Below are 20,663 nucleotides of genomic sequence, written 5' to 3'. Positions count from 1 at the left end.
CTAAATGCAGATTTTCATGTTCTATACATGTAAAACCATTGGTGCATTCAAACTACACCTAACCCTTAACTAAACCTTACCTAAGCTAACACCTAACCAAACTAAATGTAGGGATGTTCTTGCCCTACGCAAAACTCATTTATTGACATGAGTAATCTGCAAAGGAAAGTCTGTACAAAAAAGTGTCTTGAATTTTTTTCTCCTTTTCAGCGGTGCAAGTGCTCCTTTATCACATCAGTGACACTGACGGCTTTTTCCAGTAATAAACAATTATGCAGATTAACCAAAGTAACCACTGGCTAACCAGGGCAACCACTGACCAGCCACAGGGTTACTCGGTGCAGCTACTAACCAGCCAGAGGGTGACTCAGTGCAGCTAATGGCTAGCCAGCGGGTCAGTGGGGCAGCCACTGGTCAACGAAGGTGCCACTCACCCCAGCACAACACAGACCAGCCCGACACACTCACCTTATCGGGCCACTGAGAATTGCAGGTAAATGCTCTGTTTATCACGGATCCCAAACATTGTTCTTTGTTGATACCATTTCTTTCAGAAGTAGATTTTGTTTTAGACATTTTACCAGCAACAGCTTGAGCACCTCGACTTTCCTCGCCTGTCAGTCTGCCAAACATACGCACACACAAACACGTTTGCACACACACACACACGCATACATATATATGCTGAGTGTCCGTGCGGACCGTCTCAACTTCAGTTTTGGATTAAAAAATTTTCAAATTTTTGTTTTATAATAATTTCTACAGGTGATTTTTTTTCTTCATATTTCTTATTTTGATTTGTATTAACTGTAGAATATTGGCAATATTAATGTTCAAAGCAGAATACAAACTATAAATATACTTCCGTCCTGTCTTTGAGATCCATTTTCGGCTCTGGCATTGCCACACTGCAATGTGAAATAACAGGCTATCAAAGGTCACCTCCGCTGCTCCATATGCCATAGTATGGCCATGCCATTCGACACAACGCTACAAACGGCATGTGGTTCATATAATTAATGATAGAAAATAACAAGAGTTTAATGATCTTGATCTTGATCTTGATACTACAGGTGGCTCGGGATCGCTCCAGAGCCAGGCCTTTGGATCGGCTGCTCCTGTAGAGGACAAAAAGACAAAACAGAGAAAAAAAAAAAGTAGCATTCTCTTCGTTAATGATCCCTACACCTCGCTCGCCACATTCTTTCCAGATACTCCTTCACAGCCTCCATCATCCTTTCACTCGTCTCTCTACACAGTCCTAGCAGCAACACCATCCATTCCCTTCCTGTCTTCTCCACTCTTTCATTCCTATTATGCCCTAATTCACTCAAGATCACTTGCATCATCTCATGCCTGTCTCTCTCATACTTCTCACCAGGGCTCTCACTGTTAAGGTAATTAGGTAATTACCTTACTTTAAGGTAATTTAGATACTTTTAAGGTAATGCAATTTTTAAGGTATTTCTAAGGTAATAAAATGTTAGAGTTCTTGAAACCAGAAAATGCATTAGGCAGAAATCCCAGTAGTCTAGGAGAAGTATTTGATGCTCTACCTTATCTAGACAAAATGTGTGATAAATGTGTAGCAGATATAGAGTGGAGACAGTTAAGCTTAGACTGCCAGTTTGAAGAGGAAAAAGAATCTGCTGAGAACTGGAAAAAACAACTCTTGTTGAAAAATGAAAGAGGAGAGCCAAAATTCCCCAATCTTACAAAAGTAATTGCTTGTGCATTATCCTTGCCGCACTCCAATGCATCTGTAGAAAGGCTCTTCAGTCATTTGAGAAGAATTAAAACTGACATTAGAGGTAGTTTGAAAAGTACTAGTCTGGTAAGTTTACTGCATACCAAAAATGGACTTAAAAGGAAAGGCATTTCCAGTCATCAGTTGACTGCAGATAAACAACTCCTGTTAGATTTAGAAAGAGTTAAAAGTAATGCTACGGATGAGGAAGCCAAGAATCTCATATCGAAGCAGTTTGAGTAGTTGTTCTACTATAAATCATAGTAGGACTTTCTCTAGTGTGATAATGCTCTGGACAGTGTAACTGTCTATTTGTAATTGATTTTTTTTTAATTTTGTAGGGATGAATATTCTTTATATTGAAGAAGGAAAGGGCATTAATTTTCGTAATGATTTTGTTTTTGCTAGAGTTGTGTATGTATCAGGTCTACTGTAATAAAAGTTCTCATAATTATGCAGTACGTATTATGTTTGATTGCTACCTAAAACTAAATCTATTCAGTTGCATATGTCATTAAAGGTACCGTGAATATAGAATGTGCACTTATATCAAGATATAATAATATATATATATATATATATATATATATATATATATATATATATATATATATATATATATATATATATATATATATATGAAATAAAACTAAGGTAATTTTCAGGGATATGTTCCAACAGATCTAAGGTAATTTGGTGAAATCTAGAGTAAATATCGGCAACATCTAAGGTAATGCTTTCTTCTACTTGTGGGAACCCTGCTTCTCACACTCCAGGATGACAAACTCCACCGTCTCGTCCTCCCCCAAGTCACACATCTGGCACACCTTGCTGCGGGATTCAGACCACCTGTAGTTCCTTGCATTCACATCCATACACTGTGCCCTAGCTCGGAAGAGAAGATCACCACCCAGGCTGCCATTATACCACCTTTCATACATTGGGGCTTCCTTTTCCTTGTACCATTCCATTCTTCCATATATTCAGTCCCACCCACTTCATCTCTCTGTCTATGTCACTCTCCCATTTCCTTGCATCCTATTCAGTTCCTACCCTGCCTCCTCTTGTCACGATCCATTCACGCTCATTTTGATTCCTCCCAGCCATTCTCATCCCCATACCACTTGTAAACCACTCCTCTCTCTCATTCTCATGCACCTCTTCCTCCACTAACTCCCACTTTCATTCCACAGGTACACTTTCCTCACTATTCTTTCATCATCTATTCTTTCCAACCTGACCTTGTATCTAAGTGTGGCTTTAACTAGTCTTTCCCTAAAGGTGCTCCATCCCATATGAATGCTAGCTGCTATGTACCATTGGTTGTTATATACCGGCTCCTATGTACCACTGGTTTGGCTGATATGTATCACTGTTGGGCTGCTATGTACCGGCTCCTATGTACCATTGCTTTTGCTTGCATGTACAAAACAAGGCTGCTACGTACCAGATACCAAGTAAGAAGACAAAATATTTATTGTAAGAAAAAAAAATAAAAACTACATTAAAAGATAACACAAAAGCATAAACATGTTAAAACTGCATACAATAATTAAAGGTTGTCAACCAATAAGATTCAGCAAACTGTACATTGACTTAACACAGGCTTAGTCCTCAGCATGATCCAGCAGTTCAGTGCACCAATTTAGAAATTCCGATGTTGTGGATTTGTTCTCATATTTCATGTATGGGTCATTGAGGTTAATTTGTTTTTTGATAGCATGCTTTCTTTGGTATCTATACATTTTCTTCTGTTTTACTAATTTTAGTCATAGGAATTCTATTAGATTCATCATGTAGAATACTAATTAAGAGGTACATACATGTTTATAGAATTGGTTTTTGCTATCCTGTTAATTGCATGGTGCCACCCTTCTGCACTTGTAAGAGGATCAAGAATGTGGAGGATGCATCTCATTCCTGATCCATTTTTTTTCATAGTAGGTAATGAGATCTTGAAGTTGCTGATGAGGAAGTGGCTGGCTAGTGATATGGCAAAAAGCTGGCTCTATACAAGATGGAGGTAAGTTGGCAGCACAATTAACTGCTGAATGAATTGTAGTAGCATAAAAAAAAATAATTGAGGATGCAAGTTCACTTGAGTTAGGAAGTAAATACTGAACAAGTTCACTGAAGTTTTGGAGCAAATAATGAGCAGATCAGCTGGAGTTCCTAAGTTGTCCTTTTCGAAGCAAATAATGACCAGAGCTCTATTTGCTTTATTCTCTATTTGCAAGGCAAACAAATAAACATTATTATTAATCAGATTCTTTAAGTCACCGCCGCAATGTTGCATCTTTATCTGTCTTCTACCGCTGTTTTCATGCTGTCTGCTCTTCTGAACTTGCTAACTGCTTGCCTTCCCCCCTCCTGCGGCCTCGCTGCACAAGACTCTCTACTTCTTCTCATCCCTATTCTGTCCATCTTCCTAATGCAAGAGTTAACCAGTATTTTTTTGTTTGTTTGTTTGTTTATTGTCATATTACACATACACATACAAAACAGTTACAATTAGGCAACTGCCCAAACACGTCGATAATATGACAAAGAGGACTAGATACCCGAAGGTATATGTGTCCTAATATACTCTTACTGAGATTGTAAATAATCTCAGAACAGACTCAAAACAGACAGGGGGGAAGAAACGGAAAAGAAACATATTGGTATTAATGAATGAATAAATAATTAATAATAATGATAATAATAGTGAATAATAGTAACAATTACAATGATAATAATAATAATAATAATAATAGTATATAATAATAATAACAAAAGAAGTGATAATAATAATAATAATAATAATAATAATAATAATAAAGTTAATGATAAAGGTAATAAGAATAGTAATAATAATAATAATAATTGCAATAATACAGAATAATACTAATGATGATAATAAGGAAAAATACTAGATATAGTAATAACTATAACAACAACAATCCAGATTGTATTTGACTAAGAATCACTGTTATATCTGTCCAATAGAAAAGTCTTAAGTTTATGCTTGAAAGTTGATAATTTACAATCATAAGGGATAGATTTGGACACATGGTTCCATATAATTGCTCCTTTATATCTGAAAGTATTTTGAAATAAAGTTGTTCTACATTGTGGTACATGTATTTCTTGGTTATGCCTTGTTGAATGAGAATGAACCTGTGTGTTTCTAATAATCATATCATTAAATATTAAGGGTAAACTGTTGTTACTAAATTTATACATTAATTTACTTATAGCAAATACATAAATCTTTTCAAGGGGTAATATTTGGTGAGATAAGAATAATGGTTTGGTGTGCTCTCTGTAACTAGCAGAAGCAATAATTCTGATGGCTTTTTTTTGCAACTTAAAGACAGTATCAAAGTGACATCTGCTAACTGTTCCCCATACTTCAATTCCATATAACAAATAGGGATAGATAAAACTATTATAGATTGTGACAAGTGTTGATTTATCTAAAAGTTTCTTTACTTTTGTAAGTATTCCTACACCTTTAGCAATTTTGTTTTTACTAATTTAGTATGTTCAGACCAAGACAATGTGGAGTCGACTATAACACCTAAGAATTTTATGGAATTAACCCTTTCAATTACTTTATTGTTTAGGTTTACATTATGATTTAATGAAAATTTTCTACCCTTAGTATGGAATATAATGTATTTGGTTTTATCTATGTTTAGTGACAGTTTATTTGCATTTATCCAATCCATTATTCTTAGCATTTCCTATTTATTTTAATGATCATATCATTAATGTGGTTACCCTCTAAGAAAATGTTGGTATCGTCGGCAAAAAGTATAGGGGTGAGCGAGGTTGAAACATTGGCAATGTCGTTTACATACAGTAGAAACAATAGGGGGCCTAATATTGATCCCTGGGGTACACCACAGGTAACACTAATGGTAGAGGAGCTAACATCATTATATGAAACATATTGAGATCTACTAGTGAGGTAGCTTGCAATCCAGTCGTGAGCAACTCCCTGATTCCAATTTTATACATTTTCTTTAACAAAATTGCATGATTAATGGTATCAAAGGCTTTGCTAAAGTCTAAGAAGATCCCTAACATGTATTTACCATTTTCTAACGCATTAACAATTTTATCAACTAATGTAATTAATGATAAGTTAGTGCCATACCCCTTTCTAAAGCCAAACTGATATTTATACAAGATGTTATGCTTACTAATAAAAGAATACAATCTACAGTGATACAGTCGCTCAAAGATCTTGGAGAATGCAGATAAGACAGAGATTGGTCTATAGTTAGACATGAGTTCACAGTTTTTACCTTTGTATATTGGTATGACTTTAGCTAATTTCAATTCTTTAGGAAAAACACCTTGCCTGAATGATAGGTTTACAATATGTAATAAGGGTTGGCATATATATATGCGAGTCTCCTTTAGAATCTTTGTGGTTATGCCATCCCAGCCTGGGCTTTTATTCTGAAGGTTCATAATGACTTTTGAAATTTCATCAGCATTAGAGGGAGATAAATAGAGAGAAGCCATGGTATCATTTGGCATATATGATTCATAACTGTTATTACTCGGAGGAATAATTTCATTCAACTTAGATCCAATATTAGCAAAATAGTTATTAAAAGTGTTTGCAATGGCTTCGTTTCCAGTTAACTCCACTCCATCTACTACAAATTTATTAGGTTTGATGTTTGGCGGCTTATTTCTATTTATTATGCCTTTAAGAATTTTCCATGATTTCCTAATGTTGCTGGTGCTTTCTTTGAATAATTTATCATAATGATTTCTTTCGGCAGCTCTAAGTAACCTTTGCAGGTTTCTTTTATAATCCTTGTACTTATTAATGTTATATACTGAGGGTCTCTTGAGGAATTAACATATAATTTATTTTTAGTCTTGATAGAATTTTTCAAACCAGTTGTTAACCAGGGCTTTCTATTTCTATAGTTATTTTTAAATGATGTAATTGGGAAACATTTGTTAAAGCATTCTAGATATATATGATAAAATTTAGAAAAGGCTTCTTGACAGTCATTTACCAGTGTTACTTCATGCCAATCAATTTCTTGTAGCATATTTTTAAATTTTATAATATTGGCTTGACAAAAATTCCTACTTTTTTTAGCTCTAACTTGACCTACATTAACACTCTCGGTCAAGTTAAGGCTAAAATTGGAAAATGGTCAGAAATATCATTATATAAGATTCCATTAAGGAGAGTCACATTATACACATCATTACAAAATATATTATCAATCAATGTAGAGGAGTTTTGGGTAATTCTGGTGGCTTTGTTTATCAATGGCATATAATAATGAGAGAAGAGCGTTTCTATAAAATCGGCTGTTGGTTTGTGACAATCAGCGTTTAGTAAATTTAGATTAAAGTCACCCATTAAATACACAGTTTTATTTTCATGGTCGTCAAGTTTCTCTAGCAAACTGTTCAAGTGAGAGAAAAAATGTTCCAAGTCAGTTCTGGGTGGGCGATAAATTACACCCACTATAACATTTTTCTTGTTGTTTACACATTGTTTATCTAGTTCGATAAATACAGACTCAAAATGCTCATCATTTATATCAAGATCATTTCTCTCGATATATTTCAAATCATCTCTTATATACAGAGAAACTCCACCACCATTACGATTAATTCTGTATTTTTCTACCAGATCATATCCTTCCAAATTATATAAACCCGAGGTATGGTTACTTATCCAGGTTTCGGACAACCCTATAATAGAAAATCTGAGATCAATATTATTAAGATAGCAATTTAATTCTTGAATGTGTCTTGGAACACTTCGAATATTCATATGGTACATAGAAAATGCATTATGATTTACTTTATTGTTTAAGACTACATTGTTGAGTTGAGTTTCTGTAATATAATTACTAACAAAATTTTGTTGTCTTAATAATTGTAGGTAATTTAAATCAGGATCAATATTGCTTAAAGGAGAATGGGTGTCTTCTCAATTTGGCTCAATTTGGCTGCACACTCCTCTGTATACAAACTGAAAAGGGTTGGTGACAAAATACATCCTTGCCTAACTCCTCTCTCACTCTTCATCCAGTGTGTCTCTATATCTCCTAGTCTGTATTTAGCTTTGGTGTCAACATACATGCTATGCACTATGTTGATTATTTTTTCACTCAACCCAATCTTTCCTAAGACTCTGACTAACATTTCTCTATCCACCCTATCATAAGTTTTTTCTATATCCAAAAACTTAAATACAATTTGCCTCCCTCCTTTCTTTTTTTCTCAATCATTTCATTTACCACAAACAAGTTATCCTCAGCCCTCCTGTCCACACGGAAACCATTCTGTTCCTCACCTAACACTCCAGCTCGCTCAATCCATTTACACAATCTTTCATTCAGCACTCCACTAAATACTTTACCTACTGTGTTTAATAATGCAATCGGCCTATAGTTCTTCAGTTCATTCTTACTCTTGTGTCCTCCCTTATGCAACAGAGTCACCCTGCATTCATTCCACATTCTTGGCACCCTCTCTTCCTCCCACACCTGGTTAAACACCTCAGTCATCCTGTCAATAACAACCTCCCCACCATTTTTATACATCTCATATGGTATCCCATCTAAACCTGCTGCCTTCCCATTCTTCTGCCTTTTCACACATCTCTACCTCCTCCTTGCTGATTCTCTCATTCAGTTCATCTGCATTCTTCATCTCCAGAGTCACACATCCTTCTCTCACACCAAACACTTCACCTACACCACCCACCTCTTCCCAGAACTGTCTAATTGCCTCCCTGATCTCATTCTTCTCTGTTATAACTTCCCCATTCACTTTCAGACTCTCCACACCAACATTCTCTGACATATTCTCACCTCTCATGAACTTGTACCATTCACGGCCACCTTCCATGCCTTTCTCTCTTAAAGATTCAATCACACTCCTTTCACACTTCACTTTAGCTTTCATTATCATTCGCCTTGTGAGTCTCTGTTGTTTCACATATTCTTCCCATGCATTCAGGTACTCATTCTCTGCCTCATCGCTTTCATGTCTCTTTTTTTCTCAACCATCTACACTGTCTACTCATTCTCTCGCTCCTTCCTGGCCTCTCTGATTTCATTGTTCCACCATGGTTTGCATACTCTCTTTCTCCTACCTACTCTCACATACCCTATCTGATTCTCAGCAGCACTCCGCACATTCTCAACCAGTCTTTCATTTAGGTGTTCCACATCATGTACCCTTACATCATCATCCCACCTTCTCTCACTCAGATCTACCTGAAAGTTCTCCCACTCTACACCTCTCAGTCTCCACCTCCTTTCCTTACCTGCCACTTTCACTTAATTCTCACTCTGCATCTGGCACTCTATAACCAGCATATTGTGGTCAGACACAATATCCACCATACCATCCTCATCTATCCACATGTGTGACACAATCTCACACATTCTTCCATTCACTAGCATGTAGTCAATCACTGATTCATGCTCCCTTGCATTCCAAATCACTCACCCCTCAGCCAAGGTAACATTCAGATTCTCAAACTCCATTTCATCCACAAATTCTTCATGCATTTCACCATTCTTGTTCATTCGTTCACCCAATAAACCTATATGTGCATTCATGTCACCCATAACAAGCACTCTTTCCTCCCTATGCTCTCTCACCACTCTTCTAAGTACATCAAACTTCTTCCTATTCTCCCTATCAGCTCTTTCTCCCATAACAGTCATATAAACTACCACCACCACCATCTTCTCTGTTCTGCCAACTTTATTCTTACAATCTAATCTAACTGCCATCACATCTTCACTGCTTTCACATCTCCCAACATCTATTTCCTCTACTTTCAGTCCTCTTCCTTTCTTGTAGAGTAAGGCTATGCCTCCTCCCAGCGTCTCCTGTGTCCTACGGCTCTTCCCTATCATGATATACAGGCAACTTCCGCTTAACGAAGGGGTTACATTCCTAAAAAAACACTTCGTTAAGCGAAACTTTATTAAGCGAACCGATTATAACAAGTTTAACCCCTGACTTAAACTTCCATTGAGAATAAACAAAGCGAGAGTGCATCATAGTACAGTGAAAGGTTTAATGAAAGTAAAAATTATGAAGTTAAACATTTAGGCAGTTTAATTTAAGTCATTATAATGTACACTAATGTACATTGTAATGTTGATGATCTTAAATTTATGAAGGGAGGGAGAGTGAAATGGGAAAGACACTAACTGGCAACCTGTGGAATGTAAACAAAGGGCGTATCATTGTATCACATTCAAAACTTACGTACCACATTTCCACAAGGCTTTCCATTTTATCCATTGTAGAGTCACGAGTTCAGGTGGTTCTTTTAGCTTGCAAGGAAGATACGGTCTCACCAGCCTTCTTAATAGAGTCTGCTGACTTGAAAATAGTAGAGACAGTAAATGGAGGCAAGATGGTGGTGAGCATTGCTTTAGTTTTCTTGCCTCTCTCATGTCTGTGAATGATATCCAGCTTCACTTTGAGAGTAAGAGACTTCCTGGTCTTCTTAGGAAAGCTAGGCCACATTGCAGGGCGTTTTGGTGGTAAGTTGAGCGAGAGATGACGAGCTATTGCTGATGCTGTTAATGTTTTGAATAGGGGAGTGAGTGGTGCGCATGTTGTCCACGAGAGGCTTGATCTTGATCTTCATCTTGATTCCACAGGTGTCCCAGGATTTCTCCTGAGGCAGGCCCTAGTATCGGCAGCTCCTGGTGTATTCAAAACCTTGTCGGCTTGCGTGATACAGCTGGGCTTTCAAACTTGGAAAAAATTACCTGGATAAAACTTCGTTAAAGCGAGTTTGGTGTTCATTAAACGAGCGGATGGTAGTAAAATGAAACCTTCGTTGTAGCGAAATTTCGTTGCGTGAACCTTCGTTAAGCGGGGTTTACCTGTAAACTCAACCCTCGATTTGCCGGACCTCCATTTGCCGGATTTCGGATTTGCCGGACAAGAGTCTGTGGGGAAAAAAAAAAAAAAGTCCGGGACAAGTCGATTTCAAACTACCGCGCCAGACAAAGTTCGCAAATCGGGCACTATAGATGGCAGCGCGGGCGGACATACACGTCTAGTACTGGACTGTAAACAAGTCTGCCGCGTCACACGAGTGTTGTGCTTACGTGTCGGCGGCATTGGCATGTGTTACGGCCCCACGTGGTGAGATGATGATGATGATGATGATGATGGTCGTCGGAGGTTTTGCCTTTGCCTCGGCACCTCCTGTTACTTCTATTCGTCCTGATCCTGCCTTTCTTTTATTTTTCTTTCTCTTGTCTTCCACATCTGGTGCAAAGTCTCTTTCTTCTCCCTCAGTTTTGTTTTCTGAACAAAAACGTCTGATTTATTTTCCAACTTCCTGGTACAGCTGGTGCAGGTGCCAAATGCCGTTAAAGACAACACTATGTTCCCACCGGAAATTTTTGCCGTTAAACACGGGATTCCGGTAAATCGCGTGCCGTTAAAGCGGGGTTCAACCTGTATAGGGTAAAGTCCGGCAAGGGGGTAGACCCCCGGACATTTTCCATTGCCGGACATTTGCCATTCCCGGACAAGCCTTCCCCCCTTTTAGTCCGGCAAATCGAGGGTTGAGTGTACTCACATCCCTCCATTCACACATCATCTTTCAGGTGAGTCTCAGTAAGCCCGACTATGTCGAACTTCCACTCCTCGAGTTCCCTGCATACATCCTCAAACTTCCACACACCCTATCCTCTCACATTCATAGTCAAACTTCACACATTCACTTGCCTGGTTAGTTTCTTCTCTTCTTTGTCTGCCGTCATCCATTGGTCCTCTTTGTCAAGCCATCTCCACGCAGCACACCTGCCTTGCCCTCATCCACTCAGCCAGTCGCTGTCCCATCTTCTGGTTTCCATCCTGGCTGAGGTGGACGCCGTCTCTGCTGAAGAGCCTGTCTTGGTCCAGGATCCCGTCAAAATCCAGAAAGCTGACATTCCCCTTTTTCTCTGCAAGCCATTCCATTTTCAGCCTCAGGAGTTTCTTGCAGAGCATCCAGTTTATCTCTTTTTGTCTTTTCATACAGCACCCCTTCACGCAGGTGCCGCAGGACCCCCACCACAGCCACACTCATCTTCTTGTCTTCAGCTGCCCTGACTGCCTCTATCACTCCTTTCACTGTTTCTTCAGCCCCAGTTGCCTCTAGGTTATTTCCTCCTTGTATCACCAGCAGGCTTCTTTCTTCCATTTCTTTAACTTCTTCAAGAACTTTCTTCTTCACATCCTGGATCTTGGCACCTCCCATGCTGGTGCAGTCCACCTCCCTCCTCAGGAAGTCTGGGGTCTTCCTCACCATGCTGTCACCGATGATATGGACTGGAGCTTTCTTAAACATCATCCTCTTCTTAGGTCGGTTTTCCACTCTTCCAACTTCCACTACTTCCTGCTGGTCTTCATTCATCTCCGTCTATACTTCTGCTTCCTTTTTCAGGTTTTCCGTCTGGGTACTCTGCTGTTGCACACTTTTTTGTTTCTTTCCTATGGTACGATCTTGATCTTCGTGTTGTTGATACACGTAGCCTGGGATTAGACCAAGAATTTTGTACATTCCTTGGATTACTCCTTGCTGCAAACTGAACTGAGCTCTTCAGGCGTACTTTTCAGTTCTAAGACCGCTTTCAAATGAGCGTGTCTGTGCGCGCGTTGAACACACGCACCAAAATGCATCAGATTTTTGTACGTGCGCTTGCTATGCATTCGCGGTCCGTGTTGTACAGGAGGTTGAATGGCTTGCCACTTTAAGGCCGAGGTTGAGAGGAGGCGGCATAACATCATTAAAGTGAAGCCACCGTGCTACTGTTTGGTTGCTGCCCCTACCCCCTTAACATCCAGAAGGTCCAAAAAGTTTCTTTGAAGTCAGGCGTTCTGAGGTGTCTCCACCAGTTTTTCTTGCCTATCCAACTGTTAACTCTGTACAAGACCTTTATCCGTCCTCGTATGGAGTACTCTTCGAATGTTTGGGGGATTTCACTCAACACAGTTTTACTAGATAGGTTGGAATCAAAAGCTTTTCGTCTCATCAACTCCCCTCCTCTGACTGACTGTCTTCAGCTTCTTTCTCACTGCCGAAATGTTGCATCTCTTTCTATCTTTTATTGCTATTTGCATGCTAACTGCTCTACTGATCTTGCTAACTGCATGCCTCCCCTCCTCCTGCAGTTTCACTGCACAAGGCTTTCTTCTCCTCATCCTTATTCTGTCCAACTCTCTAATATAAGAGTTAATAGTAATATTAAATGAATACTTACCAAGTGTGAAGTTTGATTGTATTTTCACGAAGAGTTTAACTGCGTCACTTAGGATTAAATGAGATGCCCATCTCACCTGGCATGCACCAGTCATTTCAGAGAGTAGGTTTGAGGAAGCAGCGATAAACAGTAATAGATATATTTACACAAATCATCTGGTGATTTCCACACTCAACACTGTGAGAGCAGAGGGAAGGGAAAGAGAGCATTTAATTCTAAGTGACGCAGTTAAACTGTTCGTGAAATTACGATCAAACTTCACACTTGGTAAGTATTCGTTTAATCTTCACTTCACGATAGTTTAACTGCATCACAACAGATTCAATGAGAGCTTTAGAGTGATTCATCAAACCTATAAGAGAAGTGTTTTGTATGTATATATATATATATATATATATATATATATATATATATATATATATATATATATATATATATATATATATATATATATATATCTCGAAGCCATACATATTTATGGAGAGGTATACAACCTGAAACATGTAAGTATGCATAAAACGAACATAGCATTCCCAAAGATTTGCTTTAATCAAGTAACTCAAGAACAGAAAAACTGAAATACATTTGTTTGGAACAGTGCATAATCTTATACACACAACAAAGTAGATAAACCTGACAAAACCAAGAACTTAAGACAACACTGCTTTTGTAAACTGACAATGTTTGTTTAAAGGTCTCCTGTAATATTTTGCAAAAGTCGATTCATTGGTCCAACCCACAGTGGACAAAATGGTGGTCAGTGGGAGCTTCAGGGCTGCTGTACTGGATGAAGCTGATCTGGTGGAATGAGGAGAAAAGATAGAGAGATCAATGTCAGCAGCTTTCATTATATCTTTAGTCCAACAACGTAAAGTGTCTCTTGATGCCAATTTTATGGGTGGTTTCGCTTGTTAGAAAATATCTGGTAATTTTCCCCCTTATGCCTTTTGTTCTGTGAAGGTAGTGTAAACTAGTAGTGTGGACACATATTCATCTCTGGTACATATGCTTCAAAAACTAGTTCAATCATATGGTTACCTGGCCTAGATGTTTTGAGAGGGTCTCCTATGCTGAAAGAAATTCTAGAATTTGAGATACTCATGTACCTGATGTTCATTAAGTGTAGCGCTTGACCCCGTTGGCCAGATGTTAGTAGCATTAGCATAATTAATTTTCTTGACAACTGGATGAGTGACAAGTCCTCATTCTGGCCTAGACTCTTTAGGTAATCTAAAACCAATTCAGGATCCCAAGTGGATTGAAGGCGAGCAAAGGATGGTTTCTCCTGGAAGACCGCTTTCATGAACCTGCTAACTAAGAGGTGCCTCCCTGCAGGCTGACCACTGATAAGAGCTACTGTTAAGATGGGTGACTGGAGAGTGTTCATAGAGCTATAACCTCGGCCTTTCTCTTTCTTAAACTCTAAAAATAAGTAATCCAGCAAAACATTTAAAGGTGGTGAAAATGGATCAATTTCCCTCCCGCAACAAAATGGCACCCATCTGTCGATATGTTTCCCATATTGTGCTTTTGTGCTCTTTCTCCACAAGTTAAGCAGAAATCCGGCAACCTCTGGCGAAAGGCCTTGATTTTGGAAGGCTTGCCTGATAAGATCATTGCTACCAGGATTAACTTCTGGGCCTGTGGATGTACCAGGGAGGGATATTGCGGCAGGATCAATGAATGTCGAGAGCGCAAAAGAGGAGTGCCTACCAGCAGTTGAAGGGCCTTCGGGAACCATACTTGGGTTGGCCAAAGAGGGAGAATTGTCATAACTGTTGCCTTGTCTTCCTGTATCTTCTGCAGTACCCTGCCAATGATCCTGAAAGGATCATTGACCCAATTGAATGTAAACGCATTAATATGTGTAGCCAAAGGATCTGGCTTCCAGGCAACATAAATGGGTAGCTGGGCATTGATTCTAGTGGCAAAAAGGTCAATAATTGGAGTATAAAAGGTCTGGCACAGTAACTTGAAGACCTTGGGCAATAACATCCATTCAGTATCTAAGTTTTTTACTCGGGATTCTCTATCTGCCTCAACATTATGAGTCCCTTTATATACTCTGCTGACAAAGTAATCCCTCTTGACTCAGCCCAAGCAGAAATATTCTCTATTACAGCATTAAGGTTAGGTTTAATGCTGCCACCCCTGTCTATACAGGCAACAGCTGTGCTGTTGTCCGATCGAAGGCGGATATGAGTATCTTTGTAGTCCTTGCATAAAGATTTAAGGCCCAATAGAATAGTTTTTAGTTCTAAGACATTAATATGATCTGGCTCCACATGAGCCCAGTGACCTGTCTTGGCATCTCCTAATGTTGCACCCCAACCAGTCAGACAAGCATCAGAGAACATTTCAATCTGGGAGGAAGAAGGTTGTAGGGACTTGGATTGAGTGTCTATGTTGTTAATCCACCAATTGATTAACCTTCTGGCATGATTATCCAGGGTAATTGTGGAATAATAATCCCCATGATTTCTAGCTAATTCTCCATTCCTAACAATCTCCAGATATTTATACCTCAGCGGGACCACTTCTACGGCAGGGTCAGAGGCCACAGTCATTCCAATAAAGGAGGCCAAGTCAAGCAGTGTGACGACACCCGTTAGTAGAAGTCTGCCTTGCTCTTTGATGTGCCCTCGTCTATGAGAAGGTAAGGTAGCAGTCATATTGACAGAGTTTAACAGTACTCCCAGGAATTCCACCTCTTGGGTAGATTTGAGTACAGATTTTAGATTTAAAACATTGATTGTGAGCCCTAGCGAGTCAAAAAGCTTCATAGCATAACCCACATTGATCCTTAATTCCTCCGCTGATGATGCAATAAAGAGGCAGTCATCTATGTAAGAAATTACACAAATCCCAAGTTTCCTGAGGTGGGAAAGGGCTGGTTTTAATAATTTTGTGAAAACTCAGGGAGCCGAATTCAGTCCCTGGGGAAGACACGTAAACCGAAAGCAGTTATGTCTCCAAAAGAATTGGAGCCATTTCTTGTCTCCTGGGGTTATAAACACAGAAAAGTAAACATCTTTGAAATCTATAGTAGAGAAGAAACAATTAGGTTGAATGAACTGAATCACATCCTTGATGGAATCCATTTTAAAGTGCATGTGTAATATGTTCATTCAGTTCTTTCAGATTCAAGATAACTCTGGCTGAGCCATCTTTCTTAATAGTTGGGAATACATTAGAAATAAAACCCAGTAGCTTTGGTTCACATCTTTCAACAATTTTGTGTTTAAGGAAACCAACCATGGCAGAGTCCAGGGCAAGAGTGTCTGCTACCGAGAGATGAAGGGGAAAGGAATTCCTATCTGCCTGGGCAAACTATCAAACTCAAGAATTCTACCATCCACAACATCATGGATCCATTTTTCCTTGGACAGCACTTTCCATTGCAGCCTGGCTACATGAATTTTGCCACCCACAAAATTTTTAGGAGTATTGAACAAGGGGCAAACAGAGCCACTCACCGGAAGCTGGTTTACTGGGAGGTTGATTGTCTGTGCGTCCCCTCCCCTGGGACGCCCTCTGGCCTAAAAAAGGCCTCGCCTGGTTCCTTGGTCTGTCCTATTGGTAGGGTTGCCTAGGCAACTGATGGGTATAAGTGACAAGGCACTTGTCTATGCTGTGGATACTTCCTAGGTCCAGTTGTCTTGTAAGGGCAGAAGAAGGGCCTTCCTAACTTCTTCGTCTTATGGATTTCGTTACACTTTTTTGGCCACATCAAATGGAAACAGTTCATCTTTGCCAATGTCGCAGTCCCACCTGCAGAGATCTACTACGGCCGAATCATGCACATGGATACGTGCCACTTCTTTCCTAAGGTGGTTAAGAAAGTTCACAGGGGAGGTCGAAAGTCTAAGACTATTATTAAGTCCATGTAGGTAGCTGTTGATAAAGCTGCTTTTCCTCTCTCCTATATCACTTATGCACTGAGCAATCGGTACCAACGCTTTGGAAATCAAACCATTTGTATAGACAAGTCGAGCGTCGATAAGGTGACCCCCCTACACTCATGGCCTTAGTGAGAGCAAAGTTGGCTGATGGCACGGTCAAGTTCGGGACATTGCTGGGCAGCTTGATTTTCCCATAGGTGAGTTTCACACCCTCAGATATAGGCCGATGTCTCAAATTTGTATTGAATATGGTAGCCAAACGCTCTGACAGCGGCTCGGCCTTTTCCTCCTCACTGTGGAAGTGGCCAGAGAGTTCCTCAAGAGTTTTAAGAAAGTCTGAGTCGTCCTCAGTCGTATTAGGGTCAGGTTACACACAACTGAGATAGTCCAGTTCGTCCAGGCAGTCTGGGACGTGCTGTGAGAGTTCTCCTTCCTCACCCTCAGAGGAAGACGGTATGGAAGCCACTGAAGTCATGCCTGGGAACGTTTGTATCTGATCCCTTCTCAAGCTTATCGATCAAGCCACCTACTAAGGCACTCAGCCTGTCATACTTGTTAGCCATAGACGAACAGTCAAAAGGACCGGGGACGTGACTCGGCCCTGCCACCAGCGGTGCCACCACGACGTCCACTGTCGGCTCTGCGGCCACTGCCGCTCCCCTTGGGTGAGCACTGCAAGCTTCAGGGCCATCCTTCCTCTTCTTAACGTCCTTGTCAGGGGGAGACATCTCACGCCTTTTCCTGTCCGAGGACGAGAAGGAGGAAGAGGAGAAACACCTTGGTGTCCCTTCCGGAACCTTCTCTCGGTCCGCCATATGTAAGCTGCAAACGAGAGCGAAACTCCGGGTCACTCAACAGAACAGGACACCAAACAATGATCCAAGGACCATGTATCTCCAACAGGTTACTTACACCTTGGTGTAGCACCAGAAAAAAACAGATGAGGTGAAAGCTTACCAGGACAAACTTCTTAGAGAGTGCCGGTAACCAAACAAACTGCCGACGAACACAAGGAGCGGCACTGTTTACGGTGCAGCAGCTGGGAGCGAACTGGTGCATGGCACTGATGGCAGATTGGCAGGTGACGCGAGGCCGGGGCCGGTTGCCAACTCTTGTACGACAGGCATTACCAAGTTCGACTCCAGTTATTACCAGATTCGTCATTTCATTACCAAACTTTTTAATTATTGCTAATTAATTATAAATCCAATGTACATACAAGTTACACGAATAATGCTACTGACTGGGATAAGAAAACTGTGATAAGAAATAAACTTACTGTGAGAGATGCCATGGGACAGATCAGCTGGTGAGTGGATCCAGAGGCAAGAGTTGGGAGTTATTCGTACAGAGCATTAAGGCCATCATCCTTACTACTCTGACAATCTTGACTTCTTGTATGTTCATACATACCAACATTGAATTTCTCTAACATGCTTTCAGTAATTATTAGATCTTTACAACATTTTCCAGACATAATCAAGGTTGTGCGTATCCTCAAAATAGCCTCCAACATCTTATGTTTCATTCGATTTCGCACTTTTGTCTTCACAGCATTAACATGGGAAAAAATCCTCTCAACAAGTGCGTTGCTCACTGGCGTTGTCAATGCTGCCAAAGCATATCTGGCCAGAGCTTCATATGGCTTTCTACCACCTTCTTCATATTTCTTTATTGAAGCCCAAAAGTTAACTGGATCTTCTGGGATTCCAGAGCTGAAGACCTCTTCATTATTCCAGGGATGATAAAGAATTTTTCTGTATTGTTCTTCACAAAGTTCAAGAGATTCTTGGAGGTGAGGAAATGGAAGTTCATTGAATTTTGGTCTGTTTAGCTGGGTAAGGACATTATGTGGGGATAACTTGCTTAATTTGTCAAACAGTCCTCTATTCTCTGGTAGCCTCATCTTGACTTGAGACACAAGTTCAACAAGCATTTCCTGGCACCGTTGTTGTATGCTTTCCAGACGAGAGGCCATATTTTTGCTGGAAAGAAGTCTGTTGCATTCCATGGAAAATTTGGCTCCAAAATCAGTTTTATTCAGTGGTAGTAACGTGCCTTGCTCACTGTAGATTCTGTTGTGAAGAGATTTATAATGTATATCCAATTCAAGAAGCAAAGAGGATGGACTGGCATTGTTAGACTGGAAGAGTGCATTCACTCTTTCAAATTCTGTAACCAAGGGTGAACTGAAGACAAAGTACAAGTAGTTGGAGTCGTCGCAAAACATTTCCCACAAAAGACGAGCCTTGTACCTTACATCTTGTGCTCCATGGATGCTGGCACAATGAAAGTAAGCTTTCAATTCCATCCAGTTAACTAAAATGTTGAATAGCACTTTTCCTCTGACTAGCCATCGTGTTGTGGAAAGGGTTAGAAATGGAAGAGGTATGCCATGCCTTTCTTCACCAGTATTCATGGTCTCAAACAGCATCTTGTACATCTCACGCCTTAATGTACTTTTTCTGAACCACTTTGGTACTTCTTGTAACATGAAACCAAGGTTAGAGGAAGTTTATCAAATCCTTTTGTATGCACAAAGCTAAACTATGGCAAGTGCACTGCATTTTATACAATGTGGAGCCTGTACCTTAATGCGAGACCATAAGGAATTATTTTCTCCGATCATGTTGCTGGCGCCATCACTGGAGAAGCCAATGCAGTTTTCAATGGCAATACCACACTTGAGCAAAAGATCACTAATTGCTTTAAATAAAGCTTCACCTGTGGCCTCAGTAATGGGTACCAGTCCCAAAAAAGCAGATACTACCTCATTTACTGTTTCATCAAAAAATCTTAAACACACACAGATGTTCTTGTCAGCAGATATGTCAGTGGACTCATCAACTAGAATGCAGTAATACTTTGCATGTATCACTCTCTTGTGTAAATCCTCTTCAAGGCTTGGTGAAACAACATTGGTAATTAGCATTGAACATTTGGTACGGTGAAGCCTTAAATTTGCAAACAAACTTCCAGCACTACTATTTTCCTTCATTATTTCACTAAAGTGATCTATACACACAACAGGAGCATGACAACTCACTGCAACTGCCAACTGCAACTCAGTTTTCTTGAGAGATTCACTTTTCTGAAGATTTTGTCTACTTGTCTGAAAAACATTTGCTCTTGTTGATGAAACAGCATTAACCCGTTGTTTATGATCTTTCGATTCTTCGTGCACCTTAAGCGTGGCCTTTCGTGGTTGCAGATTTTTATTACACACTTTACAAAAGGCATGTTGCGATCCATCCTTTGCTTTAGTAACCCATGGGTATTCCTTTTCCCATGCACTGTGATAAGTTCTTGTAGAGTCATACGTGCCTTTCCATTTAGACATGTCGTATCACCAATGTTATACTTCCAAAACCTAAATCACAAGCACCACATACGATGGCAGGATGAAGACTGGCTCGCTGTTAGGCGAATAGGCGTGTTGTCCGTGGGCCTGTAAGAGCCCCGTCCCATACTGGAACTGAACGTGATCTAGCGCCTCTCTCTCTCTCTCTCTCTCTCTCTCTCTCTCTCTCTCTCTCTCTCTCTCTCTCTCTCTCTATATATATATATATATATATATATATATATATATATATATATATATATATATATAATTTTTATTCCTATTTCTTTACATATTCACTTATTACCAAATTTTTACACTCCCATTACCAGATTGCCAAAACACAGTAATTCATTACCAAACTCGTTTTTTATTACCAGATTGTGGTAAATCTGGTAATGAAAACT

The 20,663-nt window shown here is 39.8% G+C and overlaps 2 protein-coding genes across 3 annotated transcripts in view; both read right to left on the bottom strand.

Moving 5' to 3' along the window:
- Window positions 1-696, bottom strand: part of LOC123504009 (respirasome Complex Assembly Factor 1-like) — a 56,552-nt gene extending 55,856 nt beyond the window's left edge. The window contains exon 1 of one of the 2 annotated variants that reach the window (XM_045254207.1): window positions 469-696. In XM_045254207.1, coding sequence (XP_045110142.1) covers window positions 469-633 — 165 coding nt within the window. In that variant the 5' untranslated portion in view covers window positions 634-696. The remainder of the gene's footprint in view (window positions 1-468) is intronic. The other variant, XM_045254208.1, reaches the window with a different exon arrangement.
- Window positions 697-13,543: 12,847 nt separating this feature from the next.
- Window positions 13,544-19,420, bottom strand: LOC123504008. Its single transcript, XM_045254206.1, has 2 exons — window positions 18,196-19,420; window positions 13,544-13,812 (listed from the first exon to the last, which is right to left on the bottom strand). Exon 1 carries the CDS (start codon window positions 19,408-19,410, stop codon window positions 18,256-18,258), a length of 1,155 nt encoding a protein of 384 aa, XP_045110141.1. The 5' UTR covers window positions 19,411-19,420; the 3' UTR covers window positions 13,544-13,812; window positions 18,196-18,255.
- Window positions 19,421-20,663: the final 1,243 nt, after the last annotated feature.

The sequence above is a fragment of the Portunus trituberculatus genome, chromosome 15, assembly GCF_017591435.1.
Source record: "Portunus trituberculatus isolate SZX2019 chromosome 15, ASM1759143v1, whole genome shotgun sequence".
Taxonomy (NCBI): domain Eukaryota; kingdom Metazoa; phylum Arthropoda; class Malacostraca; order Decapoda; family Portunidae; genus Portunus; species Portunus trituberculatus.
The sequence above is the reverse complement of the archived record's forward strand: the minus strand, read 5'-3'. Positions and strand labels throughout refer to the sequence as shown.

Coding starts and splice junctions, on each gene's coding strand:
- LOC123504008 (XM_045254206.1), bottom strand. CDS start 19,410: ATGTTACAAGAAGTACCAAAGTGGTTCAGAAAAAGTACATTAAGGCGT.